General features: G+C 42.1%; 1 protein-coding gene across 2 annotated transcripts in view; it reads left to right on the top strand.

The window, feature by feature from the left end:
• Nucleotides 1-21,202, top strand: part of cdh13 (cadherin 13, H-cadherin (heart)) — a 387,431-nt gene that overhangs the window by 213,219 nt on the left and 153,010 nt on the right. For both annotated transcript variants that reach the window (XM_026176725.1, XM_026176726.1), the window contains exon 7: nt 1,724-1,868. In XM_026176725.1, coding sequence (XP_026032510.1) covers nt 1,724-1,868 — 145 coding nt within the window. The remainder of the gene's footprint in view (nt 1-1,723; nt 1,869-21,202) is intronic.

Genomic DNA, 21,202 nt, shown 5'->3' with positions numbered 1-21,202 from the left:
GTTTTCGTCTGTTTAATCTCACCTCAGTCATAGTTATAGTTTTTTGGTCTTAGTACCTTTAGTGTTTTGTTTCTTAGTGTCTTGCCAGTTTAGTGTTTTTGGTCCCTTGGTTTATTTTCCTGCCGGCATCGCAATAAAGCTTCACCTTCTGTTAAAACCTTACTACTCCTCTTCGTCATCTGCTTTTGGGTCCTGTTTCCACACACACACCGGCGCACCCCGCCGTGACATGATGTGAGAGGGCGGGTGTGTGTGTTTAGGGCACGGATGGCTTGGGGATAGAAGCTCCTCTTGAGTCTCTCTGTCCTTGCCCGGAAGATGCGGAACCTTCTACCAGATTGCAGAAGTTGGAACAGTTTGTTGCCAGGATGGGACGGGTCCTTCAGTATCTGCGCTGCTCTAGTCCGGCATCTCCTGGTGTAGGTGTCCTGAAGCGGGGGGAGAGCAATCCTGCAGCAGCGTTCTGCTGTACGGATCACTCTCTGGAGAGCTTTTTGGTCCTTCACACAGCTGTTCCCAAACCACGATGTCATGTTCTGTGTGAGGATGCTCTCCACAGCGCCTGTATAGAAAATCCTGAGGATCTTTGGAGAGACCCTGAACTTCCTCAGTTGTCGTAGGTGATACAGGCGCTGCCTAGCCTTTTTGGTCTGAGCATTCCTCGCTGCACTGTACAGCAAACACCACATTGTTAAGTTTGTTTTTAGGAGTTTTGTCTTTTGGGTGAACCAGTTTCTGTCTGAGTGTGTTGCTGGGTCTGAAGTACACTGGGATGTCATGCTACACTTGAATCACAAGAAGTACTGCAGCATAAGGAAAACTGCAAACGTTAATATTTAATGTAGGCCAATACAAGATCCCTCAGTGAGGTAAAGGAGGTAAACTAAATAAGTACAGGATAAGTCTTATATGTTATCAGTGTTTGCCTTATGTCTTATATGGGTATTTTTGTGAGTGCTCACAAAGAATACAACATATATAGTCATAAAAAAAGAGGCCACAGTGGACTGCAAGCCATTACGTGAAATAAGTATTTGATCCCCAAATAAAGCAACACTTGGTATTCATGGAGAAGCCTTTGTCACGGGGCAGGATGTGTCTTGAAGTTGGTCACCAGGTTTGCACTCATCTAAGGAGGAAACGTGTCTCACTGCTCCTGACAGAAACTCTCTAAATCCTAAAGTGTTCTGGCTGAAAGAAGGAGGTTCTCATCCTCAATGTTATGGTTCATGGCTGAATCCATTGGCCCCTCAGTAGGTAAACAGCCCCAAAGTAATGTTTCCACCTCTGTGATTGATTGTGGGGATGATGGTATTTGTGTCCTAATCAGCATTTCTCTTCCTGGGGGAAACTGTGGTTTCCTCTGGGTTGTAGGCGATCAGATGCTTATTTTACTCAGTGAAATGGAAATCAGTGGATAATGTTTTGTTTTTGTTTATTGATCTAGCTATGTTTTTTTTTTTATTTCTAGTGGATGTTCTATCTGTGTCTGTTATGGTGTCAGTTATTTTATGGTCATTTTCAGCTACCAAGCATCATTGTTACGTATAGACGAATATAAAACACATTTTTACTGACAAATGGCTTTGTATTTAAAGAGCGGTGAGACAACAGCACATCATTTGAGCTTACCTGCAGTTCTATGAAGAACGCTCTAAATAAAAGTTAGTCGACAACTGGAAAACAAAATGTCTTTAACTCGTCTTTGTGTTCTTTCACACAGCTGGAGGTATCGACCACAGACTACAGTGGAAACCTTATCGAGGGACCACAAGTATTCAGGATTAATGTCATTGACCAAAATGACAACCGTCCCATCTTCAAAGAACCACAGTACACAGGAGAGGTGCTGGAAGGATCCCCTACAGGTAGGTGACTGTTGAGGGACTCTGGACAGAACTGAGGTCTAAATGGGTTTAACTACACAATAATGTTACACATAGTGTGGCTGTTACACTTGAGATGTTCTATGATCTGCAGCAAGAAAAGGTTGTGTTGATGACATTTATACTTCTGTCCTGAGCTGTGTGGTTTGTGGCAGAGTCAGTATCACATTGCTAACCTTAATCATAAAATCACATAAAGTCCAATATCATTAGTGAAAGCAGTGAACTTCTTCTGTGCTACTGTTTGTATGAATTCAAGTATTGGTGTTTTCATATTTATACACCGCAATACAGATATGAGTTTTGTTTTGTTTTTACAACATTTACATCGTTTGGCAGCACTTTTTGGGTAATGTTATCCTTGGAAACAGAGACAGACAAATAAAGGACATTGAAGTAAAAGAAATCTTGTTGGTTGCATAGGCTCTCTGTACTGTGTTATTATTGGTATTGAGAGTGTTAAACAGCAAATTCAAATATTGTGACTTTAGTCTCTACTTTATCAGAATTTTCATTATGTGTCTACATAAGCCAAACAAGAGTTTCTAGCAAATTAAGATAATTATTCAGGTCATTTGGTAAATTACTTTTGTTATATTTTTAAATGTGGTTGCTTGAAATGTGATCTTGTCACATCTGTTATAGACTTTGCAGCTGTTGCAGTAAATTCTCTTCCCATCTCTGCTGCGAACATCTCACGGTCAAGTGTTTCAAAATAAATCATTTTGAGGCATGGCTGGCAGAGCCTTTATGAAAACTCTTCACCTTTGACTTCTGGTGTAAATGTTGATATTCTCTTAGATGTATTTGTCACTTTGTCACCATCGCTTCCTTTCCCGTTCTCTGAGCTGCTGTCACTGCTATAACTGTTGTTTTTTTAATGTGACAGCTTCGCACTTCGAGCCCAGAATATAAATAAATGCAGCTCAGACGTACATGATTTCAAAAAGTCCTATTTTGCTCACCTTCTGCCACCTGCATAGAAATGCAGGATATCTATGCATAAAGCTGAAACTTCAGATTGAAAAAATTGTTGCTTTTTCTTCACGGGTTATATAGAACATGATTCATAGGCAATAATTTGCGGAGGTGGTAACATTTTGCACAAAATGTCTTTTGGTGCGTTCTGCCAAGTTTTGTTTGGGCGTTAAATGGTTTATTGTAGTGAACACATTTCAATTTATGTCACATAAAAGTGGGTTACTTAAGCTGTTTCAAACTTTCACAAATGGATGCACTGCTTTCTGAAGACAAACAGGAGCGACTATTGTGTCTTTTACTTGTGTCAGTGCATACGAGCAAAGTGTCATAATGTGTTTTCATCTGTCATAGTTGCGCTGTCCATGGTGCTGATGATGCTCGTGTGTCCCTGTTGGGCAGGTATACACCTACAGACCCTCTGGGAGAAATGCAGTCAATGTAAAATATAAAGTTGTATGATTAGAAGAACAAATGGTAAAATAAATACACGATGCTTCTCACTGTGTTTGTTCTGACGTTGTGAACACAAAAAGCAAACTCCTAAACACCTTAATCACCAACAGAGCTTCCCGGATAAGATGGATGAGTCACCAGGCACAGGAGACACACACACACACACACACACACACACACACACACACACACACACACACACACACTCACTCACACACTCACACACACACACACACACACACACACACACACTCACACACACACACACACACACACACACACACACACACACACACACACACACACACACACGGCTTCCCACTGTTGACAACTTCATGCTGACTTGTGTTATGAATTGCTAATACAAACGCTGCTTATGCAATGGTATACATTTGGTAAGCAACAGCATGTCATTACTGGCTGTACAGAACGAGATAATAGGCCGACAAACTGCACAGTTAAATCCTGTTAGAATAATACAGTCAAAACAAAAGCGCACTTTGATGTCAGAAATCATGTCAAAAGTCTCACTGTTGAGCTCTGATGTCAAGAAAATACCAAATAATTGGATGTCTTTGTTTTTTTTGGTCTCTTATTTTGCTACATTTTCACGATGTGGTTTCTAAGGCTGAGAATGTCTCGAAGCTGCGTCTGTTGCTTGTGGCTTTTTTCAGTAATTACAGTGATGCATGTGTCTGTGTGAGGTGTTTACATGTCACTGTATGTTTCTCTGCCCACTCTGTACAAACCCAGGGTGCATCAAACACAATAATCATATTCCAGAGTGCTTTAATTCACAGCTATTCATCACCAATAACTCAAACAGGTAGCTAGAAAGAGGATTCGTGAGGTTCACGTGGTTGCCGGTATTGGTAGCGTAACAACACCAGTGGCTGTAGTGACTTCAGACCTGCTCATAACATATAGGCAGAGTTTGATTATTGTACGGACATATCTCATGTGTCCTGAGCACTTGTGAACCTTTGCAGGTAATATCCTGCTACGTATTTTAAAATTCACAAGAAATGTCCAGTACTTGAAAAAATACAGACTTTTGAAAATGGGACCCTGTACTGGACTGTATATGTCTGAGCCAGTAGCAGCACCAGTAGCAGCACCAGTAGCCTATGGGAATTAAATAGGAAATATGACAGGCAGGAAAATCTTAATTGGTTTGCCCCACTGGGTGCAAGAGCTCATATAACCCTGGAACCATCACATCGTACTAGCTTTTAGAGATGAGTTGGTTAAGCAGACAGGTTTACTTTGACTTTTCTATTTCAGTGCCAGGAAATATCATTTAAAAACGCTTACTGGGTCAGCTCTGACATCATCTGTTAGTAACCATCATGCAGCTCCGCTTGATCAAATTTAAAATGCAATTAAATTATTGTGTATTCTTTAAAAAAAAGTGCCTGTCTGAATAAACCAAAGTAGATAAACTGATTTTATTTCCAGTGTGGTGTGATCTGACAGCTCCTTTGTGCTGTAGTTGCCATGGATGCCAGACTTAATTGAGCTCAGCGATAAGATGAAGGATGCGGTTCTGAAGACTCTACGTTTTTTTAACATATGCCTGCAAATCTGTCTACTGAACAGTCTACTTATTCAACATGTCAGCTCAGCCTTATTGATGTGTTTACGATGAATCAGTCATTCAGTTCATGCATTCAGCCGGTTGACCCTTTTATACGTCTGGTGGTCATTAACTGCAGATTGTGAGAGGATTGAAGCAAACACAAAAACATATTTGTTAATGATTATTGCACTGCTTTAAGTGCTGAAGGTGCACTCGCTTCTCTCTGGCTTTTTCTTTCTTTCTTGTCATTTTAGTTGAAAAGTGGTGGGGCACCATAAAAGGGGGCAGCGGGCCACCAATAAAATGTCTTTTCTGTGGCTGGTTTTTTTTTTCTTATTGGACAAAGAAGAAAATGCCGTGAGAATAGTGAGCATTATATCCAACAGTGAAGTTACTGGACATAAACTCAAGCAATAAAGAAAATAAAGATTTCTTAGTTTTTTACATATTAGAATGTACAATTACATGTTTTAGATCATAAAACAACTTTTCATATTAGACAAAGACAAATTAAATACAAAATATAATTTTAAGTGATTTCACTTATAAAAGGGAAAAAGCCAAAAAAGCCCTCGTGTTAAATTATGGATTGACTGTGATTAATCACAAGTTTTTCAACCCTTTAAAGCCGGTCGGAGCCGGTGTTCTGCACGCTCTGTTTTGCGTAACTAGTTTTAAATCCCGGTAGAACCGGACCCACGTAAGCTAGCGCAATAATTTTTTTGCATATGAAACCGGAGGAGTTGTACTTACATCTTATGCCATCAGCTTGTCCTCGGTCATGGTTTCCTTCCACATATAGCTTTGAAAAAACTGCATAAAAAGCACTTGCAGCAACAAAAACATAATATTCCAGAAACACGCTTTGCCGATCCGATCAGCTGTTTGTAACACTTCCTGTCCGCCATGACCTGCCCAAAACTGGAAGTGACGTCATTTTGCGGAAATGTAGTTTTTTACCATCAGGGCCTCATGAGCCTATACTGGTGTTTTTAAAAGTTATGTTTGACTTTATGACTTTCTGTGTCGTTTCTGGGATGCTGAGGACTCATATTGCACTGCTGGAAATAGTTTATTTTGATGCAGATGCTGTTTTTTTTTAAATTTGCACTATAATATTTATTTTTGTTTTTCCTGCAGTAAATAAAAATTGGTGTATTTCAAAAATAAAACTATGAAGACACTCAAAATAAATTTCCTGTGGTGGGAAACTATTTTGTGCAACTTTTTTGTATTTAAAGTTTTGAGGGATAAGCCTCTTAAATTTCTCTAACTAGAAATATATGTTAAAAAAACAAAAACGATTTTCAACTTTTTTGTAGTTTATTGCACTTTTTTGCAATTTATGTAATTACTATGCACTTAATGCAGACATATTATTAAAATCTGTGTTATAATGGTTGTATTGATGTATAGCAACTTGAAATGCTCCCAAAAATGGCTCCACAGCCTGTAAAAATATAAAATAAGCTCTGGCGGACTTGGTTCTATGGTAGGTCTTAAAGGGTTAAGATGACTGTAATTGCACCACACCAAGGCTTTGTTACTGCTAAATAAGGAAATCACTCATACAGAACCTGTGTGACAAACTGAAGAAGGCTAATATATCTAAAAAAATAAAGACCCAATAGTTTTTGGAGAAACAAGGTGATTCCAGAGATTCCTAAAGTGGAGAACAGAGGAGACAAATGCAGACAAAACAAAGTTTTGGACCGTAACATTGAGGATGAGAACGTTAATGTTAAGTGAAAGCCAGCTGTTTATTATGGCTGAAGGAGAAATACAAAGCGATGCACAAACAATAACCTAAACTGGGAAAGCTCAAGGGGGGATGAGTCGGACTACAGAGATGAGGTCAACAGACTGACTGAGTGGTGTTCAGTTAACAACCTCCAACTGAACACCACGAAAACTAAAGAACTTATCTTGGACTTCAGGAAGGGCAGAGCAGACCCGGCCCCACTTTACATTCACGGGAGCTGTGTGGAGAGGGTACACTCCATGAGGTTTCTGGGCGTGCAGATATCTGATGACCTCTCCTGGACTGCAAATACTACAGCGGTGGTAAAAAAGGCCCAGCAGCGTCTCCACTTTCTGAGAGTGCTCAGGAGGAACAACCTGGAGGAGAGGCTGCTGGTGACATTTTACAGAGCCACCATAGAGAGCATCCTAACGTACGGCATAACAACATGGTATGCAGGGTGCTCAGCTGCAGACAGGAAAGTACTGCAGAGGGTCATCAACACAGCCCAGAAGATCACTGGCTGCTCTCTGCCCAGCCTGGAGGTCACTGCAAACTCTCGGTACCTCAGCAGAGCTGGCAATATCATCAAGGACCACTCTCACCCCAGCAACCAACTGTTTGAACTATTACCGTCAGGCCGACGGTACAGGTCACATAAAACCAGGACAAACAGATTCAGGGATAGCTTCTTTCCCAGAGCTATCACCGTAGTAAATAAGCACAAAAACAACTGAACCTATACCATACCGTCACTGTCATTATATTATGCTGCTATTCATACTGTCATCATATTAATGCTGCTATCCTGTATATATTGTACATACTATTGTTTGAGTACTTACGATTGTTTTTTTTTTGTACTTTTTATATTTTACATTTATATTTATTATTGAAACTTGCACCAAGGGAGTGGCACTCCAATTTCGTTGTACTCTGTACAATGACAATAAAGGCTATTCTATTCTATTCTAAATATAAACGTGGCCACACAGATACCTGGAACATGGAGACATGACGCAAAAGACAACAGACAACCTGACACTGAACAAAGGAAGACACAGCAGGGTAATAAGGGAAGTGGAAACACAGCTGACACAAATGAACATGACGCCACGGGGGAAGCAAAACTAAACACACTGAACATGCAAACACGAGACTGTCAAAATAAAACAGGAAACGTAATGAGATGAAGACTGTGAGAACACATGACATGGAAAACACAGACAGGAAACACATAACAGACTGAGGAGACGGAACGATGCACAAGCAGAGGAACATGGAAACAGCTAAGAGGAACGAGGCACAGACACAACAAAAGACGTACACAGGAAACAGAAAACGACACATAAACAAAGGAGCGCCAGGACATGAAGACTAAGAACTAGACTGAAAATCAGTGGCACAAGGTGCTTTTAGTTCTAATCATCGTTAGCACCGAGTACACCGAGTGTCCAACATCATCTGAAAGCTTTGGATTGGAAAAAGCTTTCAGCATAGCAATTGCCAATGCAGTAAACGCATACCTGGACAGAACAGCACACAGCAGATGCTCTGCCTGGAGCTCGGACATGAACGTTACCGGAGCAGTGTAGGATCATCTTGACGGAGAATCAAATAAAGGGCTTCCAATAAGGCTTTGGAACGTCCTTCAAGAAACCCGGAGAGGTATTCCTGAAGAATACTTAAATAAATTACAAGTAAGCTTGCCTAAGAGACTTTAGGCAGTGTTCAAGAAAAAAGGTGGCCATGCCAAATATTGACCTTCAAAACCTTCTTTTTTCCAGCGACAATATTTGCTATCTTTCCTACATTACAAACAAAGCCTCAGCCCTGCAGGCATGTGTGAGTGAATAATGAAAGCTATATTTGTGTCATGTTGCAGTGCATGCATGAGGTTATGTGAATAAGAGTGCATGTGCTCCTACACGGTGTGTGTGCTGCAGAGTAGTGGCTGGGCAGCAGGGGAAGCTGTAGGGGAGAATGTCACAGCGCTCTGACATTTCTGTGCAAACCGATAACAAAGACAGCCAATGCCTGGGTCTGCTGGCAAGCCCTCTCCTAACTCTGTGTTTACTCCTCCACTCACCATCTTTTGTTTTTATTCCACATTATCTCTTTCATTTTCTCTACATTCTCTTGAGCTGTGTGCACAGTAACACGCTTAAACAGTTTTGCTGTCTCTTTGCTTTTCAAATCTGTTTAAATTAGCTTTCTTTCGTTCTTCTTTTTGAGGTTTTCTGATTTTGTTTTGGTTTTTGCATTTTGACTTACTCTTCATTTCATTCTTGTTAACCCAGATTCCCCCTATCTGAATCTCTGAATCTCTGAATCTCTGAATCTCTGAGCTGGTGTAGTAAAAAAGAAAAAAATGTCACACCAAGTGGTTACCACTCCAACAGTCTTGCTCCCGGCCAGCTAGACCTGACACTCTGCAGTTTGTCTCCCTTGAATTTTCTGCCTGACAGAGCTGCACTGTCTAACGAATGCAAACCTGTCCCCCAAAACAACAATTACTTAGAAATGAAAGCCTTAGAAATTTCCAGAACAGCGAGGCACTGTTAATTGTAAAGAATGTCTCCCTCACAGGAGTAGTAGCACATTCATACATGACTGTGTTTGGTGGCAAATTAATATGCACATTTTACCCAAGTCAGTTCTAACAGCATCAAGGCTGCGAATGAGGGAGTTAATAGTTGCATGATAATGGTGTTATTTGTTGTTGGGATTTTCACACCCACACTAAGTTTATGCTTCACTTCACAATCATGGACAATCATGTGGATGCTTGCCAGAACAGACCTCTGAGTTTGGTATGTAGGTTGTGTAATCCCTTACATTCAAACAAATTTGGCTCGCTTCATCACGGCGCTGGTCTGGGGTCAGCATTTATTCAGCTTTAACGTCACTCTGGGTTCTTGGCTAGCTTAGCGTTAGCATGCTGTCTGTGCAGGTTGCTTGCCAGGATCCAAAGTTGTGTTAACAGTATAATGCCGTCGTTTCTGTTCTGGAGCAGTCTTCAGTTTACCATCGCGCTCGCAGTCTTTTGTGCAATAGAAATAAAAGTTATGTCCATATCCACGCTGTAGACCGAAATCAGCTGATCGTAGAGAGAGGGCAAGAACCGATCGATCGGGAGGGAGACTAACGAGCACCGATTCTCTACAAGAACCGGTTCTCAATTCCCAACATTAACCATCTCTGTGACCCAGTGCTGCTAAATTTGATGTAAAATTTTATTTTTAATTTTGCATGATTTGTTGGTGTTATTGATCGTTTCTGCACTGTATACAGAGTAGATACTATATTTATTTAGGATGTGAGTAAATTACTTGAGTAACATAAATGATCAGACTGCGGGTAAAATGAGAGCCAAAATGTGAATCCAGTAGGATACAGTGTTTGTTACAACTGGGATCTTAAATTACGGTCCATCAGTACATCAGTGAGCCTTAAATGTCTCTTTTGAAATTACAGATTAAACACAGGTGTTTGTTTTGGTGATTTTCACCGGACGTCACAACATTACATAGTCAACGTAAACATCAAACCCAACGTTTAGGGTTAGGCTTTGGTTCTCTTTTAAATAATAATAATAATAATAATAATAATAACGATAATAATAAAAACAGATTTGCAAATCTCATAAAAGTTTAAACAGTGAAACTTTATAAAATATACTCATTTTGAATTTTGATGCAGCGACGTGTCAAAAAAGTTAGAACAGGGGCAAAAAAGGCTGAAAATGTCAGCAGTAGTGAAAAGAAACAGCTAAGTAAAGAAAAACCTTTTGCAACTAATTAGGTTAGTTAGCAACAGGTCAGTAACACGATTGGGTACAAAAAACATCTTAGAGAGTTTCTCAGAGGTTCAGCTACAAAAAAGTGTGCAACACCTTCAGAATAATGTTCCTCGGTGTAAAATTCCACAGTGCATAATATCATCTGTGGAAATTAGTGGAATTAGTCAGGTAATAATAATAATAATAATAATAATGATGATGATCATAGCATTTTAACAAACGGCTCAAACAAAGGGAAGAAGATTCAAGGCATGATCCGTCACAGCATGAAATTTGTACAAAATCTGTGCTAAATGGGCACATACACAGTAAAAGATGCATTTCATGAGCCGGAGAGAATATAAATGACTAATATTAATTGCATTCTGTCAGAAGAAATCTCTGCGTATAAACTAGTGTTAGCAGTAATAAACTGTGTTTCCAGTAGCATCCAGTAGCTTTAGGAGTCACTTGAGAATTACGGGCATCTGTTAGTGGATTCACGGGCAGAAAAACGTCAGATTTGAGTTTTAGGCGTGGAATTTAATGTTGCTGGAAAACTGCTGTGATGTTCTTTTGGTAATTTGTGTTTATCTTTGGTTGCCAACATCATGCAGACAAGCTATATCTAACATCTAGGTGATACATCTTGTGTAATTGGACATGATGGGGTATAAATGGAGATATTACTCATAGCTGAATCTCTGTGTTCCAGACTAATTTGTGTTTATATCACAAGTAATTAAGGCCCGATCTCCTGCTGTGGAGGGAGTGGGGGCTGATTCTGGTCTGCTGTTCTGCTGTGCTCTCATCCCTTACACACAAAGAGACACAGATGCAGCAGAGCTTTAGCCAAAGGATGAGCAACTTAGGTTGAATCTCCTGTCACTTCACATGTAATTGCATGTGACTATGTAGTAAATCTACAAATCCATCAGATCTTTTTCACAGCAGACATTCTGACTTGAGATTAGATTAAAAAACATGCAGCACACAAGCAGGAATGATAACATAATTGATGTCGCTGTTGCATTTAGGTGTCCCATCTTCCACTGTCCCCTCTGGCTCGCTGCCATGGCTTACAGGGATACTTACAGAGCCATCGTTATTATAATATTAGTTACACATGTGCTTTTTCCATCTTGGACACGTTAAAATATTGCCTGTAAAAAGGGCTTTGGTATAAATTGTTTATATTATATTACCATATAATATGTGATTGGCCATATTTAGTTGTTATGGTAAATTAAATATATTTTATATCAAGAGAGTAAAACTGTCGTTTGGCCTAAGGTAGACACACTCATGGAAAAGTAAGTACATATAAAAATGTGCGACTTCTACACCTCATCCCTCTCTCCGGCACACTCGATCACTCCACAGACGCTTACTCAGTTCACCCAAGGGATCCTTTTATTATGAACCTATGATGCAGAGCATAGTCTAGGTGCACAGGATGTGGTGACTGTGTTTGTTGTCTCTCACGGCTGCAGTAGACGCCTGTCAGCACGGCACTGCTGGAAACGGAGATCAGAAAAATATATCATCAGTGGGTGTCTGAAGGGATGACATTGATCACAGCAGGCGAAATCAGCACCTGTGTTTTAATGAATTCACAATAGTTTCAGACTGAAGGCGGAGACCAGTCTCTATACAGGAAAACGAAATAATATAGAGCATGTTTCCCGTGATCAGTACTTTAAGCTTTAAATGAAATAATATTATAATAATAATAATAACATCAGTATACTCACAGCAATAATGCTGACCATCTGAATCATCTGCATCTCATTTACTATGTTCATCATTTTGACCAGCGTTTTAAACAGAAACCACAGCTTTTGAATGAAACACCGTTTGCAAGTCTTTCATCAGACAGTACCAGATAGATGAGACATTAATCTGATGCGGGGCTTCAAAAACATTATAATAAATCTAATAGTCGTGGATATTCGGGTGGATGTGGCTCAGTAGGTCAAGCAGGTCAGCTACTAATTGTAGAGTTGGTGATAAATGACACAGAACAAAGTGCTGAATCACTGAATGTGGCTAAGAGTAACAATGTTATCATTTGCTGATGGCCCCGCCCCTCCCTGAGCCTGGTTCTGCTGGAGGTTTCTTCCTGTTAAAACGGAGTTTTTCCTTCCCGCTGTCGCCAAAGTGCTGCTCATAGGGGGTCATATGATTGTTGGGTTTTTCTCTGTATGTATTATTGTAGGATCTACCTTACAATATAAAGCACCTTGAGGCGACTGTTGTGGTTTGGCGCTGTGTAAATAAAAATTGCATAAATAATATTAAAATAAAACTGAATAGTCCCTTCCAGAATGATTTACCTGTTCCACACAGACGTTACTGTGTAGGTGATGAAGGTCAGATAAGTGAGACAGTGTACGGGAGTTCCACTTAATCGTTGCTTTAATTGGCTTTCATAACACAAAGTCAACAGAAGCAAAACCAATGCAGTTTGTCTCCCCAGTCGACTTTGTTATTATTTGTATATTTAGCAGCAGGAGCCGACCCTGCACGTCCAACAAGGTCTCCTTTTCAACTCTGACAAATGTGAAGTGTAACAAACTGTGCCAGCTCGCTGTCTTAGCCGTGCGATCCTCTGCGTTTCTTCGGTAGCTCATTTGATGTCTCGTCTGTCTGCATCATTCCCCACCTCCCCTGTGGACTCCTCCTCTTTATCCTTCCTATCTACTTTTTATGTGAATAATAAAGACATTTGTTATCTAACAGTTTATTTTATAAGTCTACACTTAACCAGTTTTCTTAAACAGCCAATTAGTAAAAACAAAGAATTCCAATGGTGACTAATATGTGACAGACCTCTAGGTGTGCCTTCAAACTAATCTTATTTATGATTTATTAAGTTTTAATTATATCTAAGGGTGAGCCACTGGGCAAGGCTAAGTAGCTAGATGAAGAGCCTACTTCTTCCTCATCCTGAGCTTCTTGGTGAGGCAGTGGCACTCTGATCTGACTCATCTGCTGCTACAGCAAAAGGAGATAAAATTCTCTTTAGCTCAGACTTTCTTATATATACATCCTTGACTGAAGTCTTTCCTGCTGCGCTCGCTTTCAGAAACATCGTTCTTGTAATAACGTTGTGAAATAAATGAAACAAAAATGATCACAGGTTGACAAAATGAAATCCACTCATATTTATTCTGAAGCCTTACTGTGCAGTGTTTTAAAGTAATGAATACAAAAGGTCAAACCATAAACACATTCATAACCATTGTGAAACAAACTCAAAAACACTCTGTATCACGACCTGATCTGCTTTGCGTTGAATTCTTATCTGGACTCACATCGCTCATCTTTAACTGTACCCTGCACAGAGCACGGCCCGATGCCCGGCCATTAAATCCATCTCTGACCTCTGCTTCCATCCTATTGTTGATCTCGTCTGCTGGGTTTCCTCAAACTCTTTTCTTGCTGCGTCACGACTGTTTTGCACGATGTTGGGCAGTAACCGCGTGCTGCCAACATACCTTAGAAAAACTTCAGCAACATAAAATCAATATATTGCTAAGTTTGAGGAAACCTAGAGTAGCAGCTGAGTTAGAGCTTAGTTGGTGCCAGCAGGAGCCGGCGGGCGCAGAGAAAACAGGAAAGCGATTGATTCAGGAGAGAAAGTGATGCAGCTGAGAGATTACACCAAAACTGGCAGGTAATTTGTAGCACGATGGTGCTCATTTGTCCCATTATGGTCTCTGTCTCTACCTTTCTTATTCTCTTGCTACCTTTGTTAGCTGGAGCGTAATCTGTCCACCACCCTACCCGGTGACCCGCTGTCCCACAATACCTCATTATCAGCTTGTCACACAGAGAAAGCCTGGCAAATTAATGTCCAAGGTATCTACAGAGCCTGTTGCCCAATTAACTCTTGGGTATTGTTGTGTTAGGATAAATTAGTTTTTTCTTTTTTTTCTTCCACGCACATGAAGTAATAAAGTCCGACTGGTCAACTTTTAGCTTTATGTATTATGCTAGCTCTTTAATGACTTTACTCGGAGTTTAATCACAAAGAGTTTCAAACGAAGACGTAATATGCCAGAAACAAATTCAATTCAAATTAAATATAGTGTCATAAATAATATTTTTCTACTTAATAATTAAAATGACTTGATTAGACTTTAGTGCAGACTTTTTGCTTTAATTTAACAAGTATAGCACTCGCTGTTTGAGAATTACAGCTGCTTTTATACATGACTGTTAGAATATTTAACCTCCTAGGACCTGGCGTCCACATATGTGGACGTCACATTTTGGGTTATTTAGACCAAAATACTAAATCTTGCTCTACAAGGGCCTGATGTCCACTTACGAGGACATTATGCTGCAACTGTTCTATCGAAATTTTAAACGAATGTCCTCATATGTGGCTCTCATTTTTCTTAGAAACAAAAATTAGGTAAAGAAAAAAATCTGGTAATTCTTTGTTTTTACATTCATCAGGTCCTAATCAGCCCAAATATCAAAGAGAAATTAAAAATGCTGCTGTGGAAGAGTTCAGGTCTTAGGAGGTTAATATAAAGATTCCTTTTAGCACTGATGAGCCATACCATGAAGATACTAGAAAGAGTTGAGAAGCTCGTTTGAGAAGTGAGGTGATGGTCGGTGTGCAGCAGTACGGCTTCATGCCGAGAATGAGCCTTCCAGATGGGATGTTTGCTTTGAGAGTATTAATAGAGAAGTATTTAAAAGTGTGTCTTTGTGGATCTAGAGAAAGAATATGATAGGGTGGAAGTGTGGTGCTGCAGGATGAAATTAGGAGTGGCAGAGAAGCATATGAGGCTGATGCAGAACACGACAGCGAGACTATGGTGAGGTATGCAGTAGGACTCACAGACGGGTTCAGGTGGGTGTGGGATTACCTCAGGGATTGGCTATGAACTCCTTGTTTGCAGCAGTGATGGACGGGCTGACGAGTGAGGTCAGGTAAGAGTCTCTGTGGGCTATGATGTTTGTAGGCTACATCGTGATCTGTAGTGAGAATAGTGAACCGGTGGAAGAGACTTTGCAGAGGTGGAGGTATCCTCTGGGGAGCAGAGGAATGAAAGTCAGTGGAAACAAGACAGAATGGACGAGATGTAGACAGGTGTCACAATTAAGCTGCAAGGAGTAGAGATAGTGAAAGAAAGTGAGCATAAATAGCCGTGGTCGACCATCCAAAGCAACAAATACTGCACAAGAGAGGTGAATAAAAGAGGTCATGAAGCGTGGGTGGAAATGAGTGTCAGAAAGACGGCAGCAGAGGTGAAAGGAAAAGTTTATAACTGATACTGATATATAATTGGAGACATGGCTATGAAGTGTATGGTATGATGTGTGGAGGTGCAGAGCTGAAGATGCTCTGGTTTTCATTGGATGTGAGAAGAATGGACAGGATTAGAAATGAGTATATCAGTAAGACAGCTCAGGTCGATGGATGGGGGACTAAGAGAGGCTGAGATTGTAGATACATTGGACTAAGGATGCTGAATATGGATCAGCCTGTCAGGATGAAAAGAGGAAGACCACCAAGGAGATGGATGTGTGGCTGTGTTGAAAGAAGACATTCAGAGGACTGGTGTGACAGAGGATGCTGAGGATAGAGTGAGATGGACACAGATGATCCACAGTAACCCACTTTAATGACTAAAGGGGGTTACCCCGAAAGGTGCTCACAACAGTGACTGCTTGAATTTAGTACCCTCGAACATCAACAAATGCTTTGTTTCCTCCTGTTAGATGCTCTGCAAGGCCCGTATTACAGCTGCCTGCAGTTGGTGCTTTTATGTTAGTCTTCAGCAACTGAAAAGCAGACTGTGCTTGAATGGAGCACAATGAAAATGGTGTCTGAAATTCCTAAACAGCTAATGCAAAACTTTTGTTTTTATAAAACCTCTTGAATTAAAGCTGAATTAAAGCTCTGCACTTTCATTACATCTTGACAGTATAAGGAGGGAAAATTGCAAATATTATGCTGTAAAAATAAAATGTATGGACCTCACTGTGTAAGCGCGCCAGTGCAATAGCTTATGGTCTCTGGATAGAAATGCAAGGGCCACACTAGCGAGAAACTATTCAGTCATTTATATGCATCTGTTCTCTTTTCAACAGTAAGGCTTCATTGATTTTCCTGAGCCTTCTTAACTGAGCTATCTTCTTTTGAATTACCAAAGGCAGTGATATGCATTACACCACAGAGAGGAAAAAACTGTATTCTAAACGGCCTTTATTTTCAGTAGTGATGTGATCTGAATATATGTGAATAGGGCTTTATTTCTGTAGTTTGGAGAAAATTATTTTGCTCCCTCGCCGGCTTTACGTTGTTCCCGGCATCATTCCAAAGCTAAATAGCATCAACTTTCTCCCACCCAGCATTCTTTCTCTCTTTTCCAACTCTTTAGTTTCTGTATTTACCTCATAATACACCCATGTTTATTCTTAATTTTCAAAAGAGTGACTTCCCTAAAAGCAGAGGGACTAAAAACAGAATACCCAAAACCTTATATGAAAGCGTTTAGAGGACTGGGAATTGAAGGTGTGACAATACCTAAACTCTTGGCCTCCCCAGTGGCCATTCCACTACTGCTAATCTATTAAAGCATTTCCTCACTCCTTTGCCCTGCACAAAGTCCCACATCGACTCAGGCTTGATTATCTGTCCTTCTTTTCGGTTCAGCGGGGACCTGCTCTTCTTACCAACACGCAATTTCACAACTCAGAGTTCGACTAAACTAACCAATCTCTCTCCATCACCCTCCCTGACAAGAAAACACAGACATTGCTCAAAATCCTCATTTTATTCCAGTTTCTCCACTTTAGATTATCTCTCTCCATTGCTTCACAAGCTCGATCACAGCCATTATAACGCTTCTATTTCTCAAAAGTGAACTCTGTTTTTAAAAAACGTTTACAGAGACTACCTACTGTTATCATCTTTATCTGGATTGAAATAACCCAGTGACTTGATCTTGTGACCTTTGGACACCGATTCACATCGTACTGTAACGTTTACCAATGAACATTACGCTACATTCTATCCTATAACATGTCACACAGTAGCTACAGTAGCAAGTTTGAAAAGAAAATGCTACATTTGTTTGTTACAGTTACAATGTTTCATCCAAAATTAATTCACCAGAACCAGAAAATTGATACTGCAAGTGTTCTAAACTGTTTAACTGAAGGATGTGTCACGGCGGGGTGCGCCGGTGTGTGTGTGGAAACAGGACCCAAAAGCAGATGACGAAGAGGAGTAGTAAGGTTTTAACAGAAGGTGAAGCTTTATTGCGATGCCGGCAGGAAAATAAACCAAGGGACCAAAAACACTAAACTGGCAAGACACTAAGAAACAAAACACTAAAGGTACTAAGACCAAAAAACTATAACTATGACTGAGGTGAGATTAAACAGACGAAAACTATAACCATGACTGCGGTGATGTAAACAGACGACCCGACAATGACATGCAGAAAACAGAGGGCTTAAATACATACATGAGGTGATCAGGGGAAGTGGAGACACATGGGGGAAACAGCTGACTGACATAAACCTAAATGACAGGACCAGGAGGAGGAAAGCTAAATGCAATGAACAAAGAACACATGACACTGTCAGAATAAAACAGGAAATACTAAAACTAGACATGACAACACAACTAAACAGACCTAATACGTGAAGAATACTACAAGAACCCAAAACATAGAAAACCAAGGGAACAATAATAAATAACAGCTTAAACTAAAGCTAGATAGGAAATGACACAAAAACTAATCACATATCAAAATGAAAAAAATACAAACATGAACTCAGAGCGCTGGGTCAGAGACCCAGCCTGTGACAGGATGTTAAAAATGGTCACACTCTCATCTTTACCACATACCATATTCTTGATAGTATAAGACCTTAGCAAATGGAAAATGAAAGAAAGATGTATTTATAGCCTGTTTACTCAGAGGGAAGATTACAAATCACAGATTTTCTTTCTGTGAATGAAGACATTTAAGAATAATTCATAGTTATCATTACCCTGATTGACCTACAGGAACCTGGAATTATTGTGTTTTAAGTAAATAGTCAGTAGTTTTGTGAACTTATTTTATTCTTTTTTCTTTTTTTTTTGGCCTGTGCATTTGGTTCTTTAGCCGTCAGAATTGTTGTCTGAAGGCCAACAAGGAGACCCAATGGATTTACTTTACCAAGTGGATCATCATGGCCTTGCCGTATTGGCGCATTTGATCGACCTTTGTTGTTATTATTTATTTTATGGTATTTTCGCATTAATCTAGCTAAGTGTAAACAGCAGTAAATACTAAATATTCAATGTTGTGGTGCAGCATGCAGGACCGAAATCACACAATGTGCTTTGAGGTAGCAGCCAAGAAAGGTGTAGTTTATGTCTATGGACAGTGAACACCCGTGTGCACACCTGTGTGGATCAGCACGCTTGTATTCAAAAGGTTTCCCCATGTAATGGTCTGGTAGAGGGTGTAGAGAGCCATAGCCCCGTCCCCCAGGGCATAAAGCAGGCATGGAGGAGATCCAGGCCCCAGACATCCAGAGGCCCCAGAGTGCGAGAGCCCAAGGAGGATCACCGGAGGGGCATCCGTGCCACCCTCCTGGGAAGAGCTGAGGAGAGCCCCAGATGAGGGGTCACCCAGCAGCCACGGAGCAGAAGCCAGAGGGGGCTGCACTGGCATGCCCGCCGGCTCTGCCGGCAGCCAGCTGTGCCGGGGTGAACCGAGCCGCAGGCACAGAGGCCGGAGGCCTGAGGGCCCCCTACGCCCTGGAAGAGGCCTGACCGAGCAACAGGTGCCAGGCCCCGCCAAGTAGCCACCGGGAGTGAGCTGGTACATACCTGAGCGCCCAGCCGCGGACACCAAGAACCACCAACGCACCGACCCCTGAGGGCATCAGCCACCGGCAGGGAGTGTGGTGAGGGGAGATAGGCCTTTGGAGGACCTGGGAGTTCCCAGAGAGGTGGAGTCTAAGACCCGACCTGACATATTGTCAGGTTTCAGTTAACGGACTCAGGCGCAGACCGGGACTCCTTACAGGATTTACAGATTTTATTTACACAACGACACCAGGTGATGCTATTTACAAAGTGCTGGAGGGAGGGGAGGGGGGTCCAGGGTTCCGGGGTATGTGAGGGAAAAGACGGGAATCTGACGTCCTCCAAAGGCTCTCTCTCTTCACTGCCCACACTGGGGAAACACCATCCACTCACTCGTCCACGGGATGACAGGCAGGCTGGGAAAGGTCCGGGATAGATCTGTACACAGAGATTATAGTTAGAGGCGAACAGACGGAACGAACTCACAGATCCTTATTTACAATCTACTGAGCGACTGACGCTGATAACTCAACGATCCAGCGACGAGTGACACAGTGCTGCTGTCTTAAATCGGCCTTGTGATTATCCCGATAGGCAGCAGTTGCGTGGGCCAGGGGCGGGAGCATGAGCATCGCCCCGGCAGGGGAGAGAGAGAGAGAGAGAGAGAGAGAGAGAGAGAGAGAGAGAGAGAGAGAGAAAACATGTTGCCTAATACAGAATCAGCTGGTGAGGCACAGGGACCATGACACATATAGACACAGACAAACAGGCACACACAGACACAAACATGCATTCCAACCCTCATGCACACATGTACAAATACTCAACACTCAGACAACGTAAAGATAGACACAAATGGACATGTACACACAATCACACTCCCCAAACATACTCTATACCCTGGGTCCAGGTACCCTCACCCCTGGAGGGGGAAACGGTACCTAGACCCAGGAGATGTTACCCTTTCCCCCGGGGTGGAGGCAAGCAGACTGCCCGGGCTCCGCAGCAGCAGGGAGGCCCCACATCCCAGATCCCAATCGGACGGCCACCACCTCCTCCCAGCCCCGATGGCCAGCAGAGAACGGGGGTGTGTGAAGACCCCATACCTCCCTCCTCCCGCTCATGTGTAGTGTTGCTGCGTGTTGTTCTTTTTTTTTTTTGCCTGTCCCGTTTGGTTCTTTTGCCATCAGAATTGTTGTCTAAAGGCAAAGAAAGATGTCCAACGGATTTACTGCTGCGTGTTGTTCTAAAGTGCATTTAAAACACGGGAGAGCATGGTGCTGCTGCCAGAGAACAACAGAATGCCTCCGCTGCACCCTGGTGACACACCCGCACCCCAAGGCCCTACTTGTGTGGGTGGGTGTGGTGGAGCGGGAAGAGGGAGGCAGTCGGGGATGGGGAGGAAAAGAAGGGAGGGGCAGAATTCCCCTCCCTTCAGAAAGCCCCTCCCTGGGGCCAGCTCCCCCGCTGACCCCAGTAGACACCCCCGTCCTCTGACACTCACCAAGGCAAGGGGGCCCAGGCCCATCCAGACTGGGGCCTACGGCAGCAGCACCGCCAAGCCCCACAGGACCCGGGGCAGCCCACCCAACCCCACCGCAGAGGAAACTTTACCCATCCCAACATTCAATCATCTCACAGACTGCACAAGACAATAGACACCCAGGTTAAGTTAATTCTCCACCTCACCTATGTCTCTCCCCCACCTGCAGAGTGGACTCCTGCAAGGATGTAATAACCTCCCTGCCAGTTGAAGAGGCCCCCAGTTCGCCCGATGCACCAGAGGCCCCCCGCGCCAGGGCTGAGCCCCCGTGCACGCACCTGCCCACAACCTTGGTGACACAACAACCAGGACCCAAGCCCCCAAGACCCAGCCAAAGCCCTAGCACGATGGCGAAGCACTCCCCAAGCCCCCACGCCAGGCTACCAGGCCAGTAACCTACGT

The sequence above is a fragment of the Astatotilapia calliptera genome, chromosome 7 (genome assembly GCF_900246225.1).
Source record: "Astatotilapia calliptera chromosome 7, fAstCal1.2, whole genome shotgun sequence".
In the NCBI taxonomy this organism is placed as follows: domain Eukaryota; kingdom Metazoa; phylum Chordata; class Actinopteri; order Cichliformes; family Cichlidae; genus Astatotilapia; species Astatotilapia calliptera.
This window is presented reverse-complemented; position numbering and strand designations above follow the sequence as displayed.